Source organism: Siphateles boraxobius, unplaced genomic scaffold (genome assembly GCF_051911475.1).
Source record: "Siphateles boraxobius isolate OS27281-9 unplaced genomic scaffold, OSU_SipBor_1 5, whole genome shotgun sequence".
In the NCBI taxonomy this organism is placed as follows: Eukaryota; Metazoa; Chordata; class Actinopteri; order Cypriniformes; family Leuciscidae; genus Siphateles; species Siphateles boraxobius.
This window is the reverse complement of record NW_027509141.1, coordinates 1,572,772-1,594,909: the sequence shown is the minus strand read 5'-3', so window position 1 is coordinate 1,594,909 and position 22,138 is coordinate 1,572,772. Positions and strand designations below refer to the sequence as shown.

At 41.0% G+C, this 22,138-nt stretch overlaps 1 protein-coding gene across 2 annotated transcripts in view; it reads right to left on the bottom strand.

Annotated features, from left to right (window-relative positions):
- Positions 1-22,138, bottom strand: part of cpne5b (copine Vb) — a 216,653-nt gene that overhangs the window by 8,329 nt on the left and 186,186 nt on the right. For both annotated transcript variants that reach the window (XM_077204388.1, XM_077204387.1), the window contains one exon: positions 2,248-2,305. In XM_077204388.1, the coding sequence (XP_077060503.1) occupies positions 2,248-2,305 (58 nt within the window). The remainder of the gene's footprint in view (positions 1-2,247; positions 2,306-22,138) is intronic.

Sequence of the window (22,138 nt, the reverse complement as noted above, 5' to 3'; positions counted from 1 at the left end):
AGTTTCATATTTGTTAAAAAATAGTAATGTTATTTTTTCCCCATCTATGGTTATTATGAAAAGTGAACATAGACTAAGATAGGATGCGCAATATATCGGGAGACATGCTCAGACATGATTTTGGCCACTTAATTAAGTTTGGTTTAGTAGAAAGCCTTTCTTTAAAGTAAATTTCGTTTTGTATAAATTGTATCTTAATTTTAATATTTTTTTCATCAACCAATTGCCTGGATTTAATAAATCAGAAGCAAATAGCAGACAAAATAATCATGAGTCATGACATGGAGGCGCGAGCGTGGTCCCTTGCATTGCACGTGAACTGGAGCGCATCTCATCACAAATTAACCGAAACTCAGTATATGCCTCACAGACATGAGAAATATATCTATAAAGAAAGCTTGAAATGTCTTAAAACAAAACAATTATAAACGAAAAGAAATAGGCTACTCTCTCTATAGGTGCGTTCACTACGGATATGGTGATCATCAATTTCATCTTTGCAGACACAACACTAGTTTATTAATAGAAGTAAAATACAAATTTATTTTTAAAGATGGCGTTTATCGCGTTTTGTAAAAGAGCTCCTCATATCTTTTAGTTTGTCAGTGCGTTTTGTGGTGTTAGGAATTGTTTTTCTGCGCATTTCCGCACTAACTCAAAACGTGCGTACATGTACACCCCCTCCTGACCTGGCGTAGGATTTGAGCGTGCTGTACACCAACGTCCATATTGATAAATAACAAAGTCACCGTGGTTTTGGGTTGTACGCCAGGTGTACGCTGGAAATTTGGTGTACGCACTTTTGATAAATGAGGGCCATTGTGTGCATAGCAGTGATGAATTCAGTTGTAAAGTTCATTTCAGGTGTCTCAAAACTACTAGGGCCATCATTTCCTTCATCATCTCATACTGCTTTGACTCCAGCTGAATGTATTTGGTCTGTGTAACTAGAATGCACAGAGAGATTTCAATTACGGACTCCTCAAACAACAGGCTCTCTCCACATGACCCGCTCACCTCATCCGATAGGAGCTCATCTTCCAGCTCTTGAGCGCGTGAGCTACAGGATGTGGTTATTCTTGGAGGAAGCTCTATTTCAATATTGATTAAAGTAGCTTTTGACTTCCCAAGTCGTCCAACGGATCATTACATGCCCTGACATGATAGTATGTGCTTATTTCCATTGCAATATATCTGATAATGACTATATCTGATAATGATAATGACTGAAATGTGAATTTTCTAAGCAATGCTTTCTCCTCGTCACTCTCCAGTAATTGTTCCAGAGCTTGTTCCACCGTAAATCGTTTACTGCTTGCCATCATAAAAGTGCTAAAACAATAAATGATGCTATAATTGTATGTGTATATATATATATTATAATTGTTCTGTCTCTCTCTCATATCTCTGTGCGCTCTCGCTCCGTAAAGCCTTGTTTATATTCGAAGCGTCCGTTCGCTTTCTGTCGTCTCTGCCACTCAACGCTGTTTGCGTAATAGTATATAGTACCACCCCTTGCAAGGCTACAGAGTCCTCCGATTTGCTAGAATACGTCATGGTAACCTTCCTCTGATTGGGTAAGAAAAATATTCCTCCATCGGCAATTTTTCCATTGGTTGTTGCTCGTGAATCTGCCAAACAACATCGATTTCATTGGTCTTTGACGAAGTGGTATTGCGCAACAAGGAAGTGTGTATACAAGCCGGGTAAGTTTGTTATCACTGTTTTCAGTGGAATCTGAGGAAGACGGCAAAAAAGACCGCACCTCTCTATCATTAATAGTTTTTAAGATAGTTACACATTTGCAGAAGTATGTCATTTTGGGCAGTACCGCCCAATCCGTCCCCAGAGGGTTAAACAATCTCCTGATTATATGTACTGCACACACAGACACAGCTCTGAACGAGAAAAACAACCGTGGTAATTGCTATTGGAGCACTTAGTTGACTATTCGATATAGACACAACTTTTGAGGCACTCAGCTGGGTTGAATGATTAGATTGAAATGAAAGATTTGAGTTATTGACTTTGATAAAGCTTTTTTTTTTATTACTCTCCAATGATTGAAAAATAATTAAATGAATTACACGACAAGGTGATTAATTAATCAGATGAATTAAAATAATAATAATTTAAAGTCATCATATTACTGTGGGAGACCAGTTTATAATTACAATATATTTTTTTTAAATAATTGATAGTAGTAAAATAATAGATCTAATTGACAGCCCTTAAAGAAACACTTACCATCAAATTCAGCCTGTCCAACTCCGACAATAATGATGGACATGGGAAGCTTGGCAGCCTGATGGCAAAAACACACACATTTACATGCCTTTTTAAAAGATAAATTGGGCCTTGTTTATCAAACACAAACAGAATTAATAAATGTTTAAAAAGTAAGATAGATAGATAGACAGATAGACAAACCGATAGAATTATAGATAGATAGATAGATAGATAGATAGATAGATAGATAGATAGATAGGTAGGTAGACAGACTGATAGATAGCAATAAATCCATAATTTAGACATTAAAATTGTGCAGCGCCATAACATTCTAAATGTAAAAAATGGCAATAAACCATAAAAAGCTGAATATTATGTGTAAAAACATGAGTCGTATGCAAGATACATGTATATGTAATAACCAGAGATGTGATTGTGCAAGTGAAAAAAAGCAGGAACATTTTTTAAGACCCAGCGTGAAGCACTTTTTGCTTTTTAAACACCTAAATCAGCCATTTACTGCATGAATTACCAGGAACTGTGAAGAGTGACACATGTAAATATATTTAACAGCTATAATTTATTTCTGTCAAAACAGGATGTCTTAACTTATCTTTGGGGGAAATGTAAGGGCGATCAATTCTGTAGTTCTGTAAATAATACCGATCAATCTCATTCAGTAAATACAATTCCACTCAAACGTCTTCAATAGGAATAGGCAACATAAAAATGTTTTTGTGTTTTGGGAAACTGCACATCATATTCTGGCTACACAGATAAAACAACCTAAGAACCATTTATTAATTATATTAATGCTGTTTACGCATTAGAAAATTAAGACTACACATATTCTTATCAGCATGATGAATAAATTATATTAACTGGAATAAATTGTATACAGAAAGGGAGCCGAGAATGTGACCGATCGAGCTTTGCATGCTCTTTATATGCATAAATGATCTTTTACGTGCATCCGATAAGCAATTTTTTAGCGTAGGCTACATATGATACGCACTTGCGTGCATATGATACGAAATATACATACCCAGCCAATGCTGGGTATTTGTGGGTACAACATTTTGCGTACCAGATGCGCGTATTACTTTTGAGTAGAAAGAGCACGCCAAATAAAGAGGCTGTCCATAACTTGAGTCTAGCGCGAGTTTAGGCACTCAAACAAAACTCCCGTTAAAATCACGGAAACTGACTACACTGCGACATGAATCTCTTACATCGAATCTGCACTTTGTTGTTTATGATGGGAGAATTATAGAGAAATATAATAATTGAAGATAACATTCACTCTCTTTCTTTAACGGTTCTGTCTAATACATTTTTTTGATAGAACTGTTAAACAAAGCCAGTAAACTATGAAGACAGAGAATGAAAGCATCAGTGCATCTGTGCTCAGGCCAAACAGAAAAACGTCTCGGGTTACGACTGTAACCCCTGTTCCCTGAGAAGGGAACGAGACACTGCGTCGTTGAAAACGACTCTTTGGGGACGCTCCCTTAGCGTGCGCCTCTGAAGTATGAATGAAACTAATCCAATCCTGATTGGTGTTGCGTCATGACGTAACATGTGACGGCATAACCGGATGTATAAAAGGAGACGCCGGACACACATACATTAGCCTCGCGACGAAGCAAGCCGCTCCTAGGTGTAGAGGGGCGTGGCAAGACGACGCAGTGTCTCATTCCCTTCTCAGGGAAACAGGGGTTACAGTCGTAACCAGGGACGTTCCCTTTCGAGGGAACTCAACACTGCGTCGTTGAAAATGACTCTTTGGGGAACGAATTCTTACTAAGCCATGCACCGAAACCTGTCCTAGAGTGAAACTGAAACATGCAATAGCTAGGACGAGAGCACTTGTGCGCCAGGCGTACTAGGGAGGTGCAGACTATAGAATCTAATGAAAGTGTGAGGAGAGGCCGCCTCACAGATTTCATGAATGGGGACTCCTACATGAAGGGCCCTAGAGGATGCTATACCTCTAGTAGAGTGAGCCCTATTAGCCAAGGGTGAAGGTAAATCATGCACCCTATAGGCCAAAGTAATAGCCTGAACTATCCAGTTGCTAATAGTCTGTTTAGAAGCAGGTAATCCCTTCCTAGGTGATCCAAAGCACACTAGAAGTTGGTCCGACCTCCTCCAGGAAGAGGACCTCTCAAGGTAAACTCCCTACGGCGTTACTGCCAGGGCGTGGAGATCTCCTACTCTTTTTATAGAGGTAATAGCCAACAGAAAAGCCATTTTAAAAGTCAAGTCCTTCGGTGAAGCCGACTGAAGTGGATCGAAGGGGGCCAGGGATAACCCTTCGAGAACCACTGCCAAGTCCCAGGAAGGAACCCTGGACCTGGTTGTCGGTCTTATCCTCCAAGTACCACGGAGAAACCGTATGACCAGCTGGTGCCTCCCCAAAGGCCCATCGTTTAAAGGTGGATGGAAAGCCGCAATGGCAGCCACGTATACTTTTAAAGTGGATGGGGAGAGACCTGCAGAGAAGCGGTCTTGAAGAAATTCCAGAACTGAAGCTACCTGGCAGTTGACTGGATCTATATTATGTTCTCTACACCAATTAGAGAACACATTCCACTTGAGGCCATACAATCTCCTGGTGGATGGAGCCCTAGAGCTAAGTATGGTTTCAACTACTCCAGCTGATAGACCAGCATCTAAGTACTGAGCCCCCTCAGGGGCCAGACCCACAGTTTCCACATCTCCGGGCGAGGGTGGAATATTGTGCCCTCTGCTTGAGACAACAGATCCCTCCTCAGAGGAATCTGCCATGGTTGGTCTATCAGGAGTGTCACTAAGTCTGAGAACCATACTCGGGCCGGCCAGAACGGGGCTATCAGAAGAAGACTGATGCCCTCCTGGCGAACCCTCTCCAGGACTCCTGGGAGCAGAGCGATCGGGGGAAAAGAGTACAGGCGAAGCCTCGGCCAAGCTTGTACCATGGCATCCAACCCCAGTGGGGTTGGATGAGTGAGGGAAAACCAAAGTGGACAATGGGACTTCTCTCGAGACACAAATAGATCCACTTCCATTCGTCCGAATTTTTGCCATATTAACTTCACCACTTCTGGATGAAGTCTCCATTCCCCTTGCCTCAGCCCCTGCCTCGACAGGTTGTCTGCTCCCTGATTCTGAACCCCCAGGATAAATATTCCTTTGATGGATACAATTTTCCCTTGGGACCATAAAATTATCTGATGCGCCAATCTGGATAGAGGGCGTGATCTGAGTCCCCCCTGTCGGTTCAGATAAGCTACCACTGATGTATTGTCCGAACGTATCAGGACATGGTAACCCTTGATGTCTGGAAGGAAGCTCCTCAGAGCCCGGAAAACAGCCAACATCTCTAGACAATTTATATGCCAAGAATGATGATGGTCCTGCCACAGACCCCTGGCAAAGCGGCCGTCCATGACCGCGCCCAAGCCAGTAAGGGAGGCGTCTGTCGAAACGGTTTTCCAGCGACATGACGCCCCTAACACTGGCCCTTGGGACAGGAACCAAGGTTTCTTCCATATTAATAGGGAACGAAGGCATCTGCGCATAACCTTTATTATACGGAACGGATTCCCCTTGGGGGAAAACCCCTTGGCTCTCAGCCACCACTGAAGGGGCCTCATGTGGAGAAGGCCCAAAGGTATTATGTTTGATGCCGCTGCCAGGAGGCCCAGCAGTCTTTGAAATTGCTTTACAGTGATGGCCTGGCCTAGTCTTATCCCAGAAACCATGGTTAGGATAGACTCGATGCGTGCGGGAGACATATGTGCCCGCATCGTAACTGAATCCCATACCACACCCAGAAAAGTAGTTTTCTGAACTGGTTCTAACACACTCTTTTTTAAGTTGAGTCTCAACCCTAAATTCTGAATATGACCAAGGACGACATCTCGATGCCGAACTGCCATCTCCGGCGACTGAGCCAGAATGAGCCAGTCGTCGATGTAATTTAGTATACGTATGCCCTGGAGTCTTCGTGAATGTTCGGGGAGAGAGTGCTAGGCCGAACGGAAGGACCCGATATTGGTATGCTTTGCCCCCAAAAGCGAACCTTAGGAACCTCCTGTGACATGGAAGGATGGAGACGTGAAAATAGGCGTCTTTTAGGTCTATCGTGACAAACCAGTCCTCACACCTGATTTGATTCACTATAATGGGAATGGTGAGCATCTTGAACCTGAACCTCCTCAGAGCCAGATTCAGATGCATTAAGTCTAAAATCGGCCTCAGTCCTCCATCCTTCTTTGGAACTATAAAGTAACGGCTGTCTCGGGTATCTTTTGAGCACTGTTCTCGACTTCCTGAAGCGGTACAACGGCAGGAGCTAGATGAGAAATATTTTGTAACCATAGTTGTTGCTCTTTTAAAAACTTTTGTGGCAGACACCATGTTGGATGTTTGCTGGAAATTGATGTGGCCCGAAGCATCAGAGATGGCGGGATAACATCTTTTTCCTGAGGGCTCCGCTGTGAAAACAACCTCGGTTGCCTCACAGCGGGGGGGACAGCCCTCTGAGGTCCTACCACCTCGGTTAGGACCTCTTCCCCGCTCTCTTGACCTGAATGGCGGCCCTCAGGTTGCTTTTCTGGCCGGTGGGTTTCGGCTGAGAGCGTTTCCTCTGTTGCCAAGCTCCCGAGGGAGGGGCTCTAGAGGCAACGCTCTACTTTTGTTCCTTCCGGTATGAGGAGCTGGTTGACGGCTGTGGCTGGCAACTTGGACCAGCCCTCCTAAAAGACTTAGAGCGGCGAGGGAGAAACTGATGGAACGCCGCAGATTGTTTCTTCGCCTCCTGAAAATTGTCGACAACAGTAGAAACTGTGTTGCCGTACAAGCCAGAAGGCGAAAGCGGCGCATCCATCAGGAAGGATCTATCTTTGTCCTTAATCCCAGATAAATTGAGCCACAGATGCCTCTCCGTAGCCACCATAGCTGCCATAGAACGGCCAATAGCGTGTGCCATTTCTCTAGTGGCCCGGAGAGACAAATCTGTGGCCTTCCTTAACTCCGCAATATCTGATGGAGTGGGTCCCTCGCCTTCATCTAAATCCTTAAGGAGGTCGGCCTGGTACGCCTCCAAGATAGCCATCGAATGCAGAGACGCACCAGCCCGACCAGCCGCCACATATGCCCTACAAACCAAAGCTGATGTTTCCCTGCATGGTTTGCTGGGAAGCGCCGGGGTTTTAAGCAAAGATGCCGCTTCAGGAGAAAGATAACTCGCCAAGGCTTCCTCCATCTGCGGCATCCTCCCATACCCCGCCTCCCTCGCACCCACCACATTGCTATAATCACACGATGTGTAAGGTTGAGATGCGAGAGGAGTGGAGTTTTTCCCAGGATCTAGCGATCTCTTTGTGAAGATCTGGGAAAAATGGCAAACCCCGCCGCTGAGGCTGTGACCTGTGCTGCAGGAATCTCTCGTCTAATTTACTGTGACGAGAATCTTCCTGCTTATCTTGTGGCCAGCTGATGTTGAGTCTGGCCACAGCACGTGTCACAACCTCTACCAACTCCTCATATGCGGGAACATGAGCTGGCGAATCCCCTATTGAATCCCCAGATGATGAAAGAGAAAGTGCCTCAGCAGTCTAGTTCTCATCTGCGAGATCCTTTTGCGATCCCCACGATCTAAGCCTCCGCGCAGCCTCAACAGACACGGGTCCTGAACCGCAGGGATCGCGAGCTTGGCCATCCTTATTAAAAATAGCCAAGCGGGAGCGAAGCACTCTCATAGATAGTGCTTCACAGTGTTCACAGGCAGATCCCTCAAGAGCTGCCTGTGCCAGCTGCACTCCCAGACAGTTTACACAAAGTTGATGTGTGTCCCCACCCGTGATAAATCTTGGGCAGGGGTGCACACATCTGACAAACTGTTCACTCGCCATAATATTTTTCTTGCTTTAAATCAGACAAACAACACCAAATAGACAGAGACAGTTTCAACACAGAGCGCTTGCTGAAGAGCGAAAGCTAATGTGTGTGTGTCCGGCGTCTCCTTTTATACATCCGGTTATGCCGTCACATGTTACGTCAAGAAGCAACACCAATCAGGATTGGATTAGTTTCATTCATACTTCAGAGGTGCACGCTAAGGGAGCGTCCCCAAAGAGTCGTTTTCAACGACGCAGTGTTGAGTTCCCTCGAAAGGGAACTGAAAATAAAAAATGCTAAATATCCATCCAATTGAGTGTTCCTGACCATGGCATCCAGTACATGTCATAGTCAGGAACAGTCCGCTGGATTCTTTATGAGTGTGGCCATTCAGAAACTAACTAAGGAATACATTCCTGTTGTGGTTCTGTATTACTTATGAACACTAGCACAAATAAAATGACCTGAACTGACAAAATGCAATTCAATCAGCATTATCACTGAATGCAACAATTGGTGTTGGGCTATTTCCAGTGGTGGAACAGAATGCTGTAGAAAGTTCTAGAGGGAGAAGGAGGCGGGGCCAGTCTGATCGCCATGGCACCCGCTTGCCTAGCAACCCTCCCACCTCCCACTACAGACACTTCATCATGGATAATTGAGAATATTACAAGCAAACGTTCATCATCTCATACACAGCACACTCACGCACAAGCATAAATGACGTTTTGCATCATTTATGTGCTTTATTTGATTATGGGGTAGTAGTATGGTTTCAGGGTGACTATTTGCACAGAGGTCGAAATATCCCAGTCATTTACACCACAACCACTTCAGCCTTTTGTTCAGATGAAAATAAACCAGAAAAGTGGCAGAAAAACAAATACTTGAAGAGTGAGCAGAGTACTCTTCTCCTACAAGAGATTTTTCGGTAATGTTAATTATAGTATATTACAGCTAACATGACCAAACATAGTTATTAGCTTGTTAGGATAGCATGGTCAGAATGAAAGTGGATCTCACGTACTTATGCTATGCCGTTTTATAGTAGAGTGTTCACACTGAGAAGTTTAAGAAGAAAAAGTGCACTTTAAATACCCGGATGATTCGCTTATTTAACCGAATAAAGCAAAATGTGGAATATTGGACACTTCATAGGTTATACTGAACTGTTGTAGCGGAGGAGGATGCTGAATGACAAAATAACCATATAAAATTCATACACCACTGTAAAACATTTTATGATCAGTAAGTCATGGCAACTGATGTTTTTACATGATTTAAATCATCAAAACAATTTAATTATAAAAGATTAAACAAATTTTTTTCAGTCCTTTAATATTCATTAAATTAAATGACTTGTATAACCAAGTTGATTCTACTTGAAAAATTAAGGCAGCAACTGAACTCAAATTTTTAAGTTGAAATAGGTGAAAACAAAGTGCATAGAGACGTGCAGGACAGGTATGAGGTCTGAACTCGCAGGACTATTTTGCCTCTGGTTCCTTCGAGATTTTCCTGTGGGGGTTTTCAGTTTATGTGTAAAATAAAGCCTGTGGTAAACACAACTTGACTATATACTTTGACATTTTGTTCTACAACGTAAATCACACACACCTTTCAGCCCATTTCACACATACAGTCTTTACTGGTCATATCATGTGTGAACAGGAGCTTTTCAAAAATACCAGTAAATTGGTTTGGGCAACTTACCAGTAAGGAAAGTTATAACATTACAATTAAATTATGGGTAACGTGCTATGTGTGAACGTGGAATGAAGATTACCGCTATGATCACGTACGAGGTCAGAACGCGATGAAGTAAGAAGCCTGCTTTGGGCCAATCATAAAGACTTATGAAGATGACGTGATACTCCGCGCTGTTTACAGTACGATTTTTTATAGTTTTTCTATTTAAATATGCTCTACATGTGAATGATCATCTTTGTCGCGCGCCGCTCGAGACTCAGCCTTCTTTTCCATTCATCAGTGCTGCGGCTCGGCTCTGTTACACTCTATTATGCACGTCTCGTGTTTTTAAGAGCAAACAAGCCTTCTGTTTGATCATCTGTTATGACTTTCAATCACATATCAAATTGAACAGATAGTGAAACTAAAGTGCTTCTCATCCGGATGAATGAAGACGACGGAGCTGCGTTTAAAGATATTTTCTGATGACTGACATCACAAAATGTACCTGTATTTTGGTGCTGATGTGTGAATGGTCTCTTACCGGTTAAAAGCCAGAATGCCGTTGCTTGTGTGAACGGCATATTTGTGTATATTTACTGGTAAAGTCATTCAGGTAATTTTACGGTAATTTACCAGGATTGCTGCATGTGTGAAAGGGGCTATAGTGAAAATGTATGTTTTTAATAAGTATCTAAATAAGACAGTTTGGAGTGTGAGTATGTGCAGTGTAAAAGTATCATTATGTTTACCACAGGTTTACTGGGAAAAAAAACTATAAAACTATCTTTATCACCATTAACAATTGAGTGCAAAACCAGGCCGAATAAATTGTAATTTAGACCACAGTGCCAAAGGTATATGTATAGGCTCCAGCCACAAAACATGTCATCACTGCTGCAAACACTCAAATGGTCAATAGGTGAGCTGCAATAAAATGTTGTGATGGACACGAAACCGAACAGGAAGGCAGTGTAGTAGAAAAAGAGTAGGTGTTAAATGGTCAGGAGTCAGGAATATGTGTACGGGTAACAATCCTTTCAGCGAGGTCTGAATCAACTGCAGTCGCTGAGGAAGTTTTTCAGGGACACCAAATAAAAGAGAATTGCAATAATCAATCTGTGATGTTGACCGAGCATGAATAAGGACTTGAGACTGAGAAAGTGAGGAACGGAGTCTAGCAATATTACGTACTGTAAATGAAAAAATTATATGCAATATGTGAAATATTATTGATATGAGAGCCCAAAGAGAGCATACCATTAAAAATAACAAGTTATTTCACTTGGGTTGAAATACTAACTGTCAATAAAAAGAGAAAAAATTGTGTTTTAGATAGATAATCATATACTCAATAAGAAGAACTTCACTTTTGTCAGCTTTAGGAAATAATTAGTTCTTAAAATCTTGCAAACATTTAAGTTCAAAAGGGGATGTAAGGGAATGATGTGATGGTAGTAAATGTAAATGTACACAATAACTTAATAATAATAAATGTATTTAACTTTCGTAAAATACTATAACTACTATAAATGTATTGTTTAAGCATAATGTTAAATTTAATTTTGGACTGTGTTACATCTGTATTACATTACATTTTAAACTTCTGATGGTAGGCCTAAATGTAAAAATATTTGTAAAGCTGCTAGAAGACCTGCAAGTTGACTAATGTTTATTTAGTAGGCGGTTGGAATGTCTTTGGATTGAATTATATTTCAGTTCAGTTTACAGATCAACGAGGAATTAACTTTTCTTAAAGTGCTCCAAAATCATGCTTTTTTATTGTTCAAAATTAAAACAATTTAAATAATGAGTCAATACTTTTTTTTTATTTTACTTTTTTTTAATACACCATCAATCCTTGTTCCAAACCCTGTTTTTGTCTTACGGTAATTCACTATGGTAAACCTTTTATAAGTTTTTATTTAATTTTATAGTGTTTTATAGTTTCTCACGAAATTGCGTACTTGCGTGATTCGTCCTTGTGTGTCTCGTCATATCTGTAAACAGAGAAAGATTTCTCCAGCTGCTTTGACGCGTCTCTGGTGTGGAAGTGGCAGAGGTTATTTGAGTGTGTGTGTGTGTGTGTGTGGTGTCGAAGTGGCAGAGGTTATCTGAGTGTGTATGTGTGCGTGTTTGTGTGTGTGTTTGTAAATTGCAGAGGTTATTTGAGTGTGTGTGTGTGTGTGTGGTGTGGAAGTGGCAGAGGTTATCTGAGTGTGTATGTGTGCGTGTTTGTGTGTGTGTTTGTAAATTGCAGAGGTTATTTGAGTGTGTGTGTGTGTGTGTGTGTGGAAGTGGCAGAGGTTATTTGTCACGAGTGAGAACGAGACATTGACATGGAGCTGCTAAATCTCCAACCTCAGAGGAAACACCCGTTTTAAACAAACGCTGAACAGAGGAGAATCTCCTGGCAAAAAGAGAATGAGACAGAGCTCGTAATAAAACAAGAATCAACATCGGCTTGGTTTTTCAGAGATTTGTTGGTTTTTCAGAGATAGCAAGAATTGAGGGCTTTGAAGCAATGCGGAGATGATGCCGTTTTTATTTCTCAACAGGTGAGTGATGTATTTTCTTGAACAGGTAAACTGTCATGTATCTCTCTAACAGAGCTGATTGTAAAGCATCATCATCTATCGATTTGCGCATGCGGTTTGTGTTTGTGTTTGGAGCTTCGTTGAATTGATTCATAAATCCTTGATTTTCTTCTTTACCACTCATTTATAAACAAGCACTTTCTATTTTTATAGCATGTGAACTTATCTTCGATACTATTCCTTATAAAAAACAATCGGATTGCTTTGATTTCGCTACTTAGATCCAACTTTTCGAATCTCCGCTACTCTCCTTTAGCCCGCTAGCATCGCACGCGTGGCCTTTTGCTAATTGATAGTCTCATTTACACCCGTTTCACTGAAAGGATACGGGTAATATCCAGGATTTCAGTCCTAAATTAGTAGTGATATTGGTAGTATCACTACTAATTTACAGTTCATCTGTTATAATGGCGAATATATCGGATGTGTGTCTAACGTTACCTCTGAGTGCAGGTGAGGACACATTCGAGCTGCATTCGGTGCTGTTGGAGCTGGTGTCCGTGGAGAAGCAGATCCGTGGTCTGCTAGAGAGGCAAGCCGAGCTGCGATATCGGCGTTCAGCGCTTGAAACATCACGTGCCGATGCTCACAAGTCAGTGGTTAGTAACTTTTTGACTCTGACCTCGTCTACTCCGTGTGCTTCTCTGTACAGGACGCAAGCACCCAGGACGCGATCATCCCTGGCTTCATTCACTCCGGCACCGACACAACACCATGGGCCCCTGGTGATTCCTCAGCGGAAGACACGAGCCAGGACCAGACCAAGAACCTCTCCGCCCCTCCCGGTCTTCGAGATCTCCACCCGGAACCGCTTCTCCCCTCTTCGCGAGTCGGAACGTGACGACGCCGTGATCATCGGCAGTTCCATCGTCCGTCATGTCCGCGCTACCTCAGGTAAAGGTAAGGTGCGCACTCATTGCTTTCCTGGTGCTCGTGTTCTAGATGTCGCTGCACATGTTCCCGAGATCCTGAACGGTGACGAGCGCGTCGGAGCTGTTGTGCTGCACGCGGGAACGAACGACATCAGGCTGCGGCAGACGGAGGTTCTGAAGAAGGACTACAGGAGCCTGATCGAGACGGTATGCAGCACATCGCCTGAAGCAACGATAATCGTGTCTGGACCGCTTCCCACGTACCGACAAGGACAGGAAAGGTTCAGTAGATTATTTGCACTAAATGAATGGTTAATGTCATTGTGTAATGAACAGAAACTGCTCTTTGTAAATAATTGGAATCTGTTCTGGGAGCGACCTAGGCTCTACCGTGCTGATGGCCTGCACCCCAGCAGAATCGGAGCGGCTATCCTGTCGGACAACATCTCCAAGACGTTACACACCATATGACTAGTAAGTCAAAGTCCAAATCACAGTCTTTGCTGTCCCAACTTAATTGATATAAGTAGTGTAGAACATTATATAGAAACTGTGTCTATTCCTCGTTTAGTGAGGCCAAACAATAAATCTACTGTAGGATCTAGGAATAATCTTATTGTAATTAAACCAGAAAATCTCAATATCAGTGAACAAAATTTTTCTAAAGCTAGGTCTTTTAAACATTAGATCGCTCACACCTAAGGTGGTTATTGTAAATGAAATGGTCACAGATAATAGTTTCGATGTATTCTGCCTTACTGAAACCTGGCTCAAACCAAATGATTATTTCGGTCTAAATGAGTCCACTCCACCAGGATACTGTTATAAGCATGAGCCCCGTCTGATCGGTCGTGGCGGCGGTGTTGCAACAATCTATAGAGATATTCTTAATGTTACTCAGAAAACAGGTCACAGGTTTAATTCGTTTGAAGTACTTGTGCTAAATGTTACGCTCTTAGATGTAAGAAAGAAATCCCTATTATCTCTAGCCTTGGCTACTGTATATAGACCTCCAGGGCCCTATGCTGATTTCTTAAAAGAGTTTGCAGACTTTCTCTCAGATCTATTGGTCAATGTCGATAAAGCAATAATTGTTGGAGACTTTAACATACACGTAGATAATACAAATGATGCGTTAGGGGCTGTGTTTACAGATTTATTAAACTCTTTTGGGGTCAAGCAAAACGTCAGCGGTCCCACTCATCGTCTAAATCATACACTAGATTTAATTATATCATATGGAACCAATCCAACCGATATAGATATTATACCGCAAAGTGATGATCTCACTGATCATTACATGATAACTTGTATAATACGTACTCCTGAAATTTGTCATGTTGCGCCACGTTATCGACCAGGCATAACAATCCTTCCAACCACTATAGATAGATTCTCAAATAGCTTACCTGATCTATCTCAGCTGCTCAGTGAACCCAAACAAACAGATGAACTAGAGGAAATGACTAGCAGTTTGAGCACCATTTTCTCTAGTACACTAGAAATTGTTGCACCAATTAGATTAAAAAAGGTTAGAGAGAAAACTAAAGCACCATGGTACAACAGTGCTACGCATGCTATCAAGAGAGAAACTCGTAACTTAGAGCGTAAATGGAAACAAACTAATTTAGAGGTCTTTAGAATCGCGTGGAAAGACAGAATGTCACGTTATAAAAAGGCTCTAAAAGCTCCCAGGGCTGAGCATCTCCGCAAACTAAGAGAAAATAACCAAAATAATCCAAGGTTTTTATTCAACACCGTAGCTAGACTAACAAATAAACAGACATAACCAGAGAAAAATATTCCGTTACAATATAGTAGTAATGATTTTATGAATTTCTTCAATGAGAAAATAGAAAGCATCAGAAACACAATTGTAAATGTACAATCTTTTATGGTGTCTTATGATTCAGCCTCAATTATGGCCCCTCAAGAACAACTACACCGCTTTACAACTATAGGACAGGAAGAGTTAAATAAACTTATCATTGCATCTAAAACAACCACATGTTTATTAGATCCAATACCCACTAAACTACTGAATGAAGTGTTACCTGTATCTTTAGGTCATGTTCCAAGAATATTCAAACTGGCAGTAATAAAACCTCTCATTTAGAAACCGCAATTAGATCCAAATAACTTAGCAAATTACAGACCCATTTCAAATCTTCCATTTATGTCTAAAATTCTAGAAAAAATTGTGTCCGCTCAATTGTGCTCTTTCTTGCAAGAAAATGAGATATATGAAAAATTCCAGTCGGGATTCAGACCGCATCATAGCACAGAAACTGTGCTAGTTAAAATTACAAATGATTTACTTTTAGCTTCTGACCAAGGCTTTATCTTAATACTAGTTCTACTCGATCTTAGCGCTGCGTTCGACACTATAGATCATAAAATACTCTTGGATCGACTACAAAACTACACTGGTGTTCAGGGACAGGCATTAAGCTGGTTTAGATCGTACTTATCAGACCGTTACCATTTTGTCTGTTTAAATGGGGAAAAATCAAAGATAACGCCAGTAGACTATGGAGTGCCGCAAGGATCGGTGTTAGGGCCTCTGCTATTCTCAATATATATGCTGCCACTTGGTAATATTATAAAAAAACATGGAATTAATTTCCACTGTTATGCTGATGACACTCAATTATATATTTCATCACGACCAGATGAAAACACTAACTTATCTAAATTGACAGAGTGTCTCAAAGATATAAAATGCTGGATGACGTGTAATTTCCTGCTATTAAATTCAGATAAAACGGAGGTATTACTTATTGGTCCAAAAAACTACCCACAAAACCTTGTACAAAACAACTTTAATTTAGAAGGATGTTCTGTTACTTTATCCACTACAGTAAAAGACCTGGGTGTTATACTAGACCGCAACTTGTCTTTCGAAAATCATATTTCATATGTTACAAGAACAGCCTTTTTCCACATTAGAAACATTGCTAAGCTACGTAACATGCTATCTGTTTCTGATGCAGAAAAGTTAGTTCATGCATTCATGACCTCGAGACTAGATTACTGTAATGCTTTATTAGCTGGCTGTCCTGCATCCTCAATAAACAAGCTACAGTTAGTGCAAAATGCAGCCGCTAGAGTTCTTACTAGGTCAAGAAAATATGATCATATAACACCTATTTTATCATCTCTACACTGGTTACCTATTAAGTTCCGTATCAATTACAAAGTATTACTACTGATCTATAAAGCCATTAATGGTTTAGCTCCTGTGTATTTAATGGACCTTCTATCGCCCTACAATCCATTGCGTTCTTTATGATCACTAAATTCGAGGCTTCTGGTCATTCCTAGGATATCTAAGTCCACTAAAGGAGGGAGGGCGTTCTCGCATTTAGCTCCTAAACTCTGGAACAGCCTTCCTGATATTGTTCGAGGCTCAGACTCGCTGTCCCACTTTAAAACTAGATTAAAGACGCATCTCTTTAGCCAAGCATTCACATAATGCTTACCTTTTATACCACTGTTGAATCAGATCGAATGCATTAATATTATGAACAGCAGCTATGCTAATTATTTCCCATCTGCTTTTCTGCTGTTATCTCGGGACGTTAGTCCCGAGGTAAATGGCGTTCATCAGCTCCAGTTTGTATCCAGCCTCTCACGGAGACTTCAGATCCCCCAACACCTGCGATGAGATGACCCAACACCTGCGATGAGATGACCCAACACCTGCGATGAGATGACCCAACACCTGCGATGAGATGACCAAACGCCTGTGAAGAGACGACTCAACGCCTGTGAAGAGATGACTCAACGCCGGCGATATGTTATGCCCTAAATTACTACATGATTAACTAACTGTATTTTTTCTATGTACATTTCTGAAATGCACTTTCTGTAAAGCTGCTTTGAAACAATATGTATTGTGAAAAGCGCTATACAAATAATTTTGAATTGAATTGAAATTTGAATATTGTGAAGCTCATTTCATTATGGTAGTTGTAGCACTGAGCCGGAATTTATTTTCAAGGAAGTAGCGTGTCTATTAATGAGTAAAACTACAGTAACGTCTTCAGCTAGTCAGCTTGAGATCATTTCCATCTAAACTGGTTATATCTCTTAAGTTTAGTAGTGAATGTTTTATGAGCAGTAAGATAAAAATATTCATCCGCACAGTCACGCAGAGCCAAAGCACAAACCAGAAAAACCAAAACAATGTTCATCCTCAAAATGCATGCCGCTTGTTTTTTGCAAGTTAAATAGTACCTTTAAATTTTTTTCCAAACTTAATGTTTACTTGCATGTGGCACTTTCAGACTGTTGGGATCTTACTACATGTGTAAGAATAAACAAATAAAAAACCACAAAAGCATGTCTGACCATTTTCAAGCTGTACTTCCAGTGATGGCAGTCCAAAATAATAACACCATTTCCCGTTGAGATGTTCTCTGGTAAAATCTGTCCTGTTGCTCTTTCTAATGGGTTCAGAGACCAAACCTTAATTTCTCGGTCCGAGACCATACAACAAATAGACTGTTACTGACAGAGAGTGCAAAGCGTTTCCATCTTCTGCAATCTTAAATGATCAGTGCTGAGCTTATGACAGTCCTGTCATGCCTGCATGCCATAAATGAGAGGCAGGGCACCATGAATAATTGAAGTTGGTTGCCCCATTTGTGTCATTGTCTTCTGTCATGATTGACAGGGCAGATTTGAAGTAATGAGAAAACAAAACAGTCTGTAAGTTCACCATAGTTTCCTTGACAACAGCTCTTCAACGTCACACGCATCCGCAAACTCCCACGCCGACATATATGAACACAGAAACTCACAAATCACCTGCTCCGTGTTTCTTTACAACAAAAGCTGCACGCTCACACGCTGACAGCATTATTATTTGGTCTGGCGAGAATGCTAATGTAATGTCATCAGTGCCCAGCTGCTGTGGAAAATGATCATTACGCTGGTGAAGAAAGAGATGGTTTGGATAATTAAATTGGCTTTTGGACATTAAAAGAACAGTTTGGCCAAAAACTCTCTCATTATATCTACTCACCCTCATGTCGTTCCACCACAACCATTTGCTATTTTTTCCCCCCTCTGGAACACAAAAGGAGAACTTATGAAGAATCTTCTGAAGATTTTTAATTTAAGGTGCTGTATGTAACATTTTCATTCTTCCAAAGCATACAAATACAAGTTCACATTCTCGTTTCTCTTCTACAGCCAGTTATTTTACTTTTAAATGTGCATTCTGTGTTGGAATGTGTGTTTTTGTTTTGGCCGATGTGACTCCGCCCACTGCCAGTTCACCCAATAGTATTTCGACCCCACCAGATGCCAGTTGGTAGGAAAAACAACGTATTGCAGCCAGCAAACAAACTGGGTCAGAGATTGCAGATTCTACCCAACCTAAAAAGCCTCGATATCCATCTAAAAATCTCTATGAACGAGAGCATATTAAAACGCAGATAAATCAACTTACAAGTGAGGAGTAAGTCTCCTTTGCTTTCATTGTCAATTGCGCTCGTTCCTGTGCGTGTCCTGAAACTGGCGACCTGTGTGTGTGTGAGGTCTGAGGAGGAGGGGGCGGGGAAACAACGATCTTCAATATTTCATATTTGGACTGCAGTACCTATTTCAACCACTAGCTGTCATTCTTTAACTTGAGACCTGATTAACGTGACATCGGTTGGCTTAGTTTGGCAGACACACAGCAGCTCGTGGGGAGGAACGTAGCTAAAGCTTGGAGAACAGCTTGGAAAAAAGTTGCCCACAATGTTAGGAATTTGTTTATGAGTGGAAACAATCCCCAAAACTGCCATGAAACACCCTCTCTTCATAAATCTTTTCAACAATATGTACGTAGCTCTATTAATAATCTCATAATAGTTTAACTATCAATATTCTGTTCAAAGTAGACCATTAAGGAAACCCATTAACATATTTGAATCATTTGGGTGAATTAATAATAAATTCTGGCCAAACTATTGCTTTAAGCTAAGCATTCAGGTCTTCTGTACTGTAAATGAGGAAAACGCACCGTATGACAGACAGTTTGAGGCTAAACTAATGATGCCCATGCTGTAACGAAGGGTAGAAATAGCAGGATGGAGTCAGAAATGGCATGAAATATTGTCAGGGTGTGACTGAGGACAGGAACTTCTATTAAGACTATCATCAGTCACACAGCGAGCGGGCGGTTCAGTCTGACAAAGAGCTGTCTAATTGATGAATCCCGCCGTCCTTCATGTTACACGTCATATCTGATTGGCGGATGATGGACCTCTGCTAGCGCTCGAGCATCCTGACTGGCTTATCATTCCAAGACTGCCCACGTCCAACATGACAAATGAATGTGCCTCTAATGTTGTTGTTTCTCATTATCATCCTCCGATTACCCCTTATCCAGGCATATTGTTATTTGTAATTACCGTGTCAAATAAAAAAAGGCTGCATGTCTTCAGCTGACAGATGGGAGGATTTCAGCTTTCAATGCTAATTATCTAAGACAGAAAATGAATATGCGCGGCTCATTAGTCTGCCAGAGCCCAACACAGAACCACAGCATTTTGGACTTAAAGGAATCATTCACTTAAAATGAACACTCTTTCGTTTCTGCATGCTGCTATTTTTATTTATTTTGTATTTTTTTGTGCACAAAATATTAGATAATAGTTCTAGTGTGCTGCAACTAAATGCGAGGTGCTAGTTTGTATATTTGGAACAGAAAATTATAATTGAGAACTGCATCGGATGTTATCATATAACTATACAAATATAGTGAATAAGTCACATGGACTATGGTACTTTAACGGGGCTATATTGTCTTTGAAAGCCTGAGGACTGACGTTTTTGCTGGGAAAATTGGATTTTCCTTGAGCGTTCCTGAGAGCCTGGAACACAGGAATGACACAGGAAATGAATGTATGCGATGGTCAGGATAATGAATTCTGTACTGTGTTATGCACAGAAAAGGGATTAATTCAGACTATAGTCTCACATAGTCAGATATAGTCTATAGTCACAAATATACTTTATAGTCAAACTTTAATACCATAATGGTGAATTGCAGAGCTTGTGCAAACATATCCACATCGATTGATTAGATGCTTTCTTAAAGGGATAGTTCACCCAAAAATGAAAATTTTCATAAATTTCTCACCCTCATGTCTTTCCAAATCCGTAAGTCTTTCGTTCATCTTCAGAACACAAATGAAGATCTTTTTAATTAAATCTGCGAGCTTTCTGTCCCCCCGATTGACAGCTACACAACTACCACTTTGATGCTTCAAAAAGTTCATAAAAAGATTGTAAAACTAATTCATAATTCAGACGGGTTAGTCCAAATTTTCTGAAGAGACTCGATCGCTTTATATGATGAACAGATTAAATGTATTTACATATAAACATTCATCAACACACATCAGTTGTGGTAAAAGGAAGCTCAAGCATGTTCACTTGACGGGCAAGAACCAATAAGGTTCATTCTTATATTACGCAGCACGTTTGAGCTTCTGTAAGAACCAATGAGATTCATTCTTATATTACGCAGCACGTTTGAGCTTCTGTAAGAACCAATGAGATTCAGTCTTGTGTTACACTGCACTTTTGAGCTTCTGTAAGAACCAATGAGTTTTGTTCTCACGTATCAAGAAGGTACTGTTGAGCTTCTGTGGTAGGTGGTATGCCATACGGAACCGTTGCCACTGAAACTGCATATTAACGCACCAGTGGGGCTCGACAGCCTTAGTCAAACGGGTTGGCGCGTATGGTTGGGTTGCGGAGAGATTGTGAGATTGTGGTTAGGTCTCAGCAGCAAGAGGGAAGTAGAGGTCAGTAAGCTGGGCTGAGTTGAGTGGGGGACGGGGGTGTTGGCTCTGGGACGCCAGAGTCACTGTCGAGCCCTCTTGAGGTGTCGTGGGCTAGTCGACGAAACACTGAGGACGGAAGGTGCCCACTTGAAGCTCCTAGAGATGTTCCCTACTCCGCTCAATCCAGAGGGTTGTTATGGGGGGACCGCACTGTGGTTGCAGCCATTATGTGTGCTGACGCTATTAACACCAGACAGAAGGAGATTCACGTCACCAGATGGAAAGAAGCGTAAATGGATGGAGAAGCATAGGTTACTGTAAAGCTACGTCTTAGTTGGTGATTATCTTGGCGAAAGCCGAGTACAAATCAGCATGAAGTTTTAACATCTACTCTCGTGTAATGGAAATCATTACATTCGCTGATCAATGCTTACATGTGAATAAAAACCTAAATTCAATCTGAATTGAATGGTAACTGGATGGTAACTAACCCTAACCCTAACCGATGAAAAAGAACTGCATGCACGTTTTTTACATTTTTTAATTCTCCTTTTCTGTAACATGGAGAAAAAATACCAGCAAATAAATAAAGTATCTAATATAGCAAATGGTTTTCGCATTTTTGGTGAACTATTTCTTTTAGAGACTGCAATACACTCCATTATTGGAATCCATGAAGAGATTTTTTTTAATTTCCATGAAGAGATTTTATTGGCTTAGATTTTTAAAATTTTCTACACACTGAGGGAATAATAGTTATTTTGAGAACTGTTCACTTAAAGGTTCTTCGGGGAACCAAAAAAAGTTATTCTTTTTAACAGTATATGGTAAATGTATAGCTCCACACAGCCACATGTTTGAGGAAGCTTAGCTAGACATCTACAGAGGAAGCCATATTGCGAAATCCTAAATAAAGTTGACATGTGACATAAAAAACTGAAAACAATATACTTTTTTGGCTCAAACCCTTCTTTGTTAATTTATTGCTATATACGCATATGCCACACCACATGTCTACATTCACATTTCCGCTGAAACTGTAATGAGACAGCTAAGCGTCAGGATGCTGTCAGCTGTT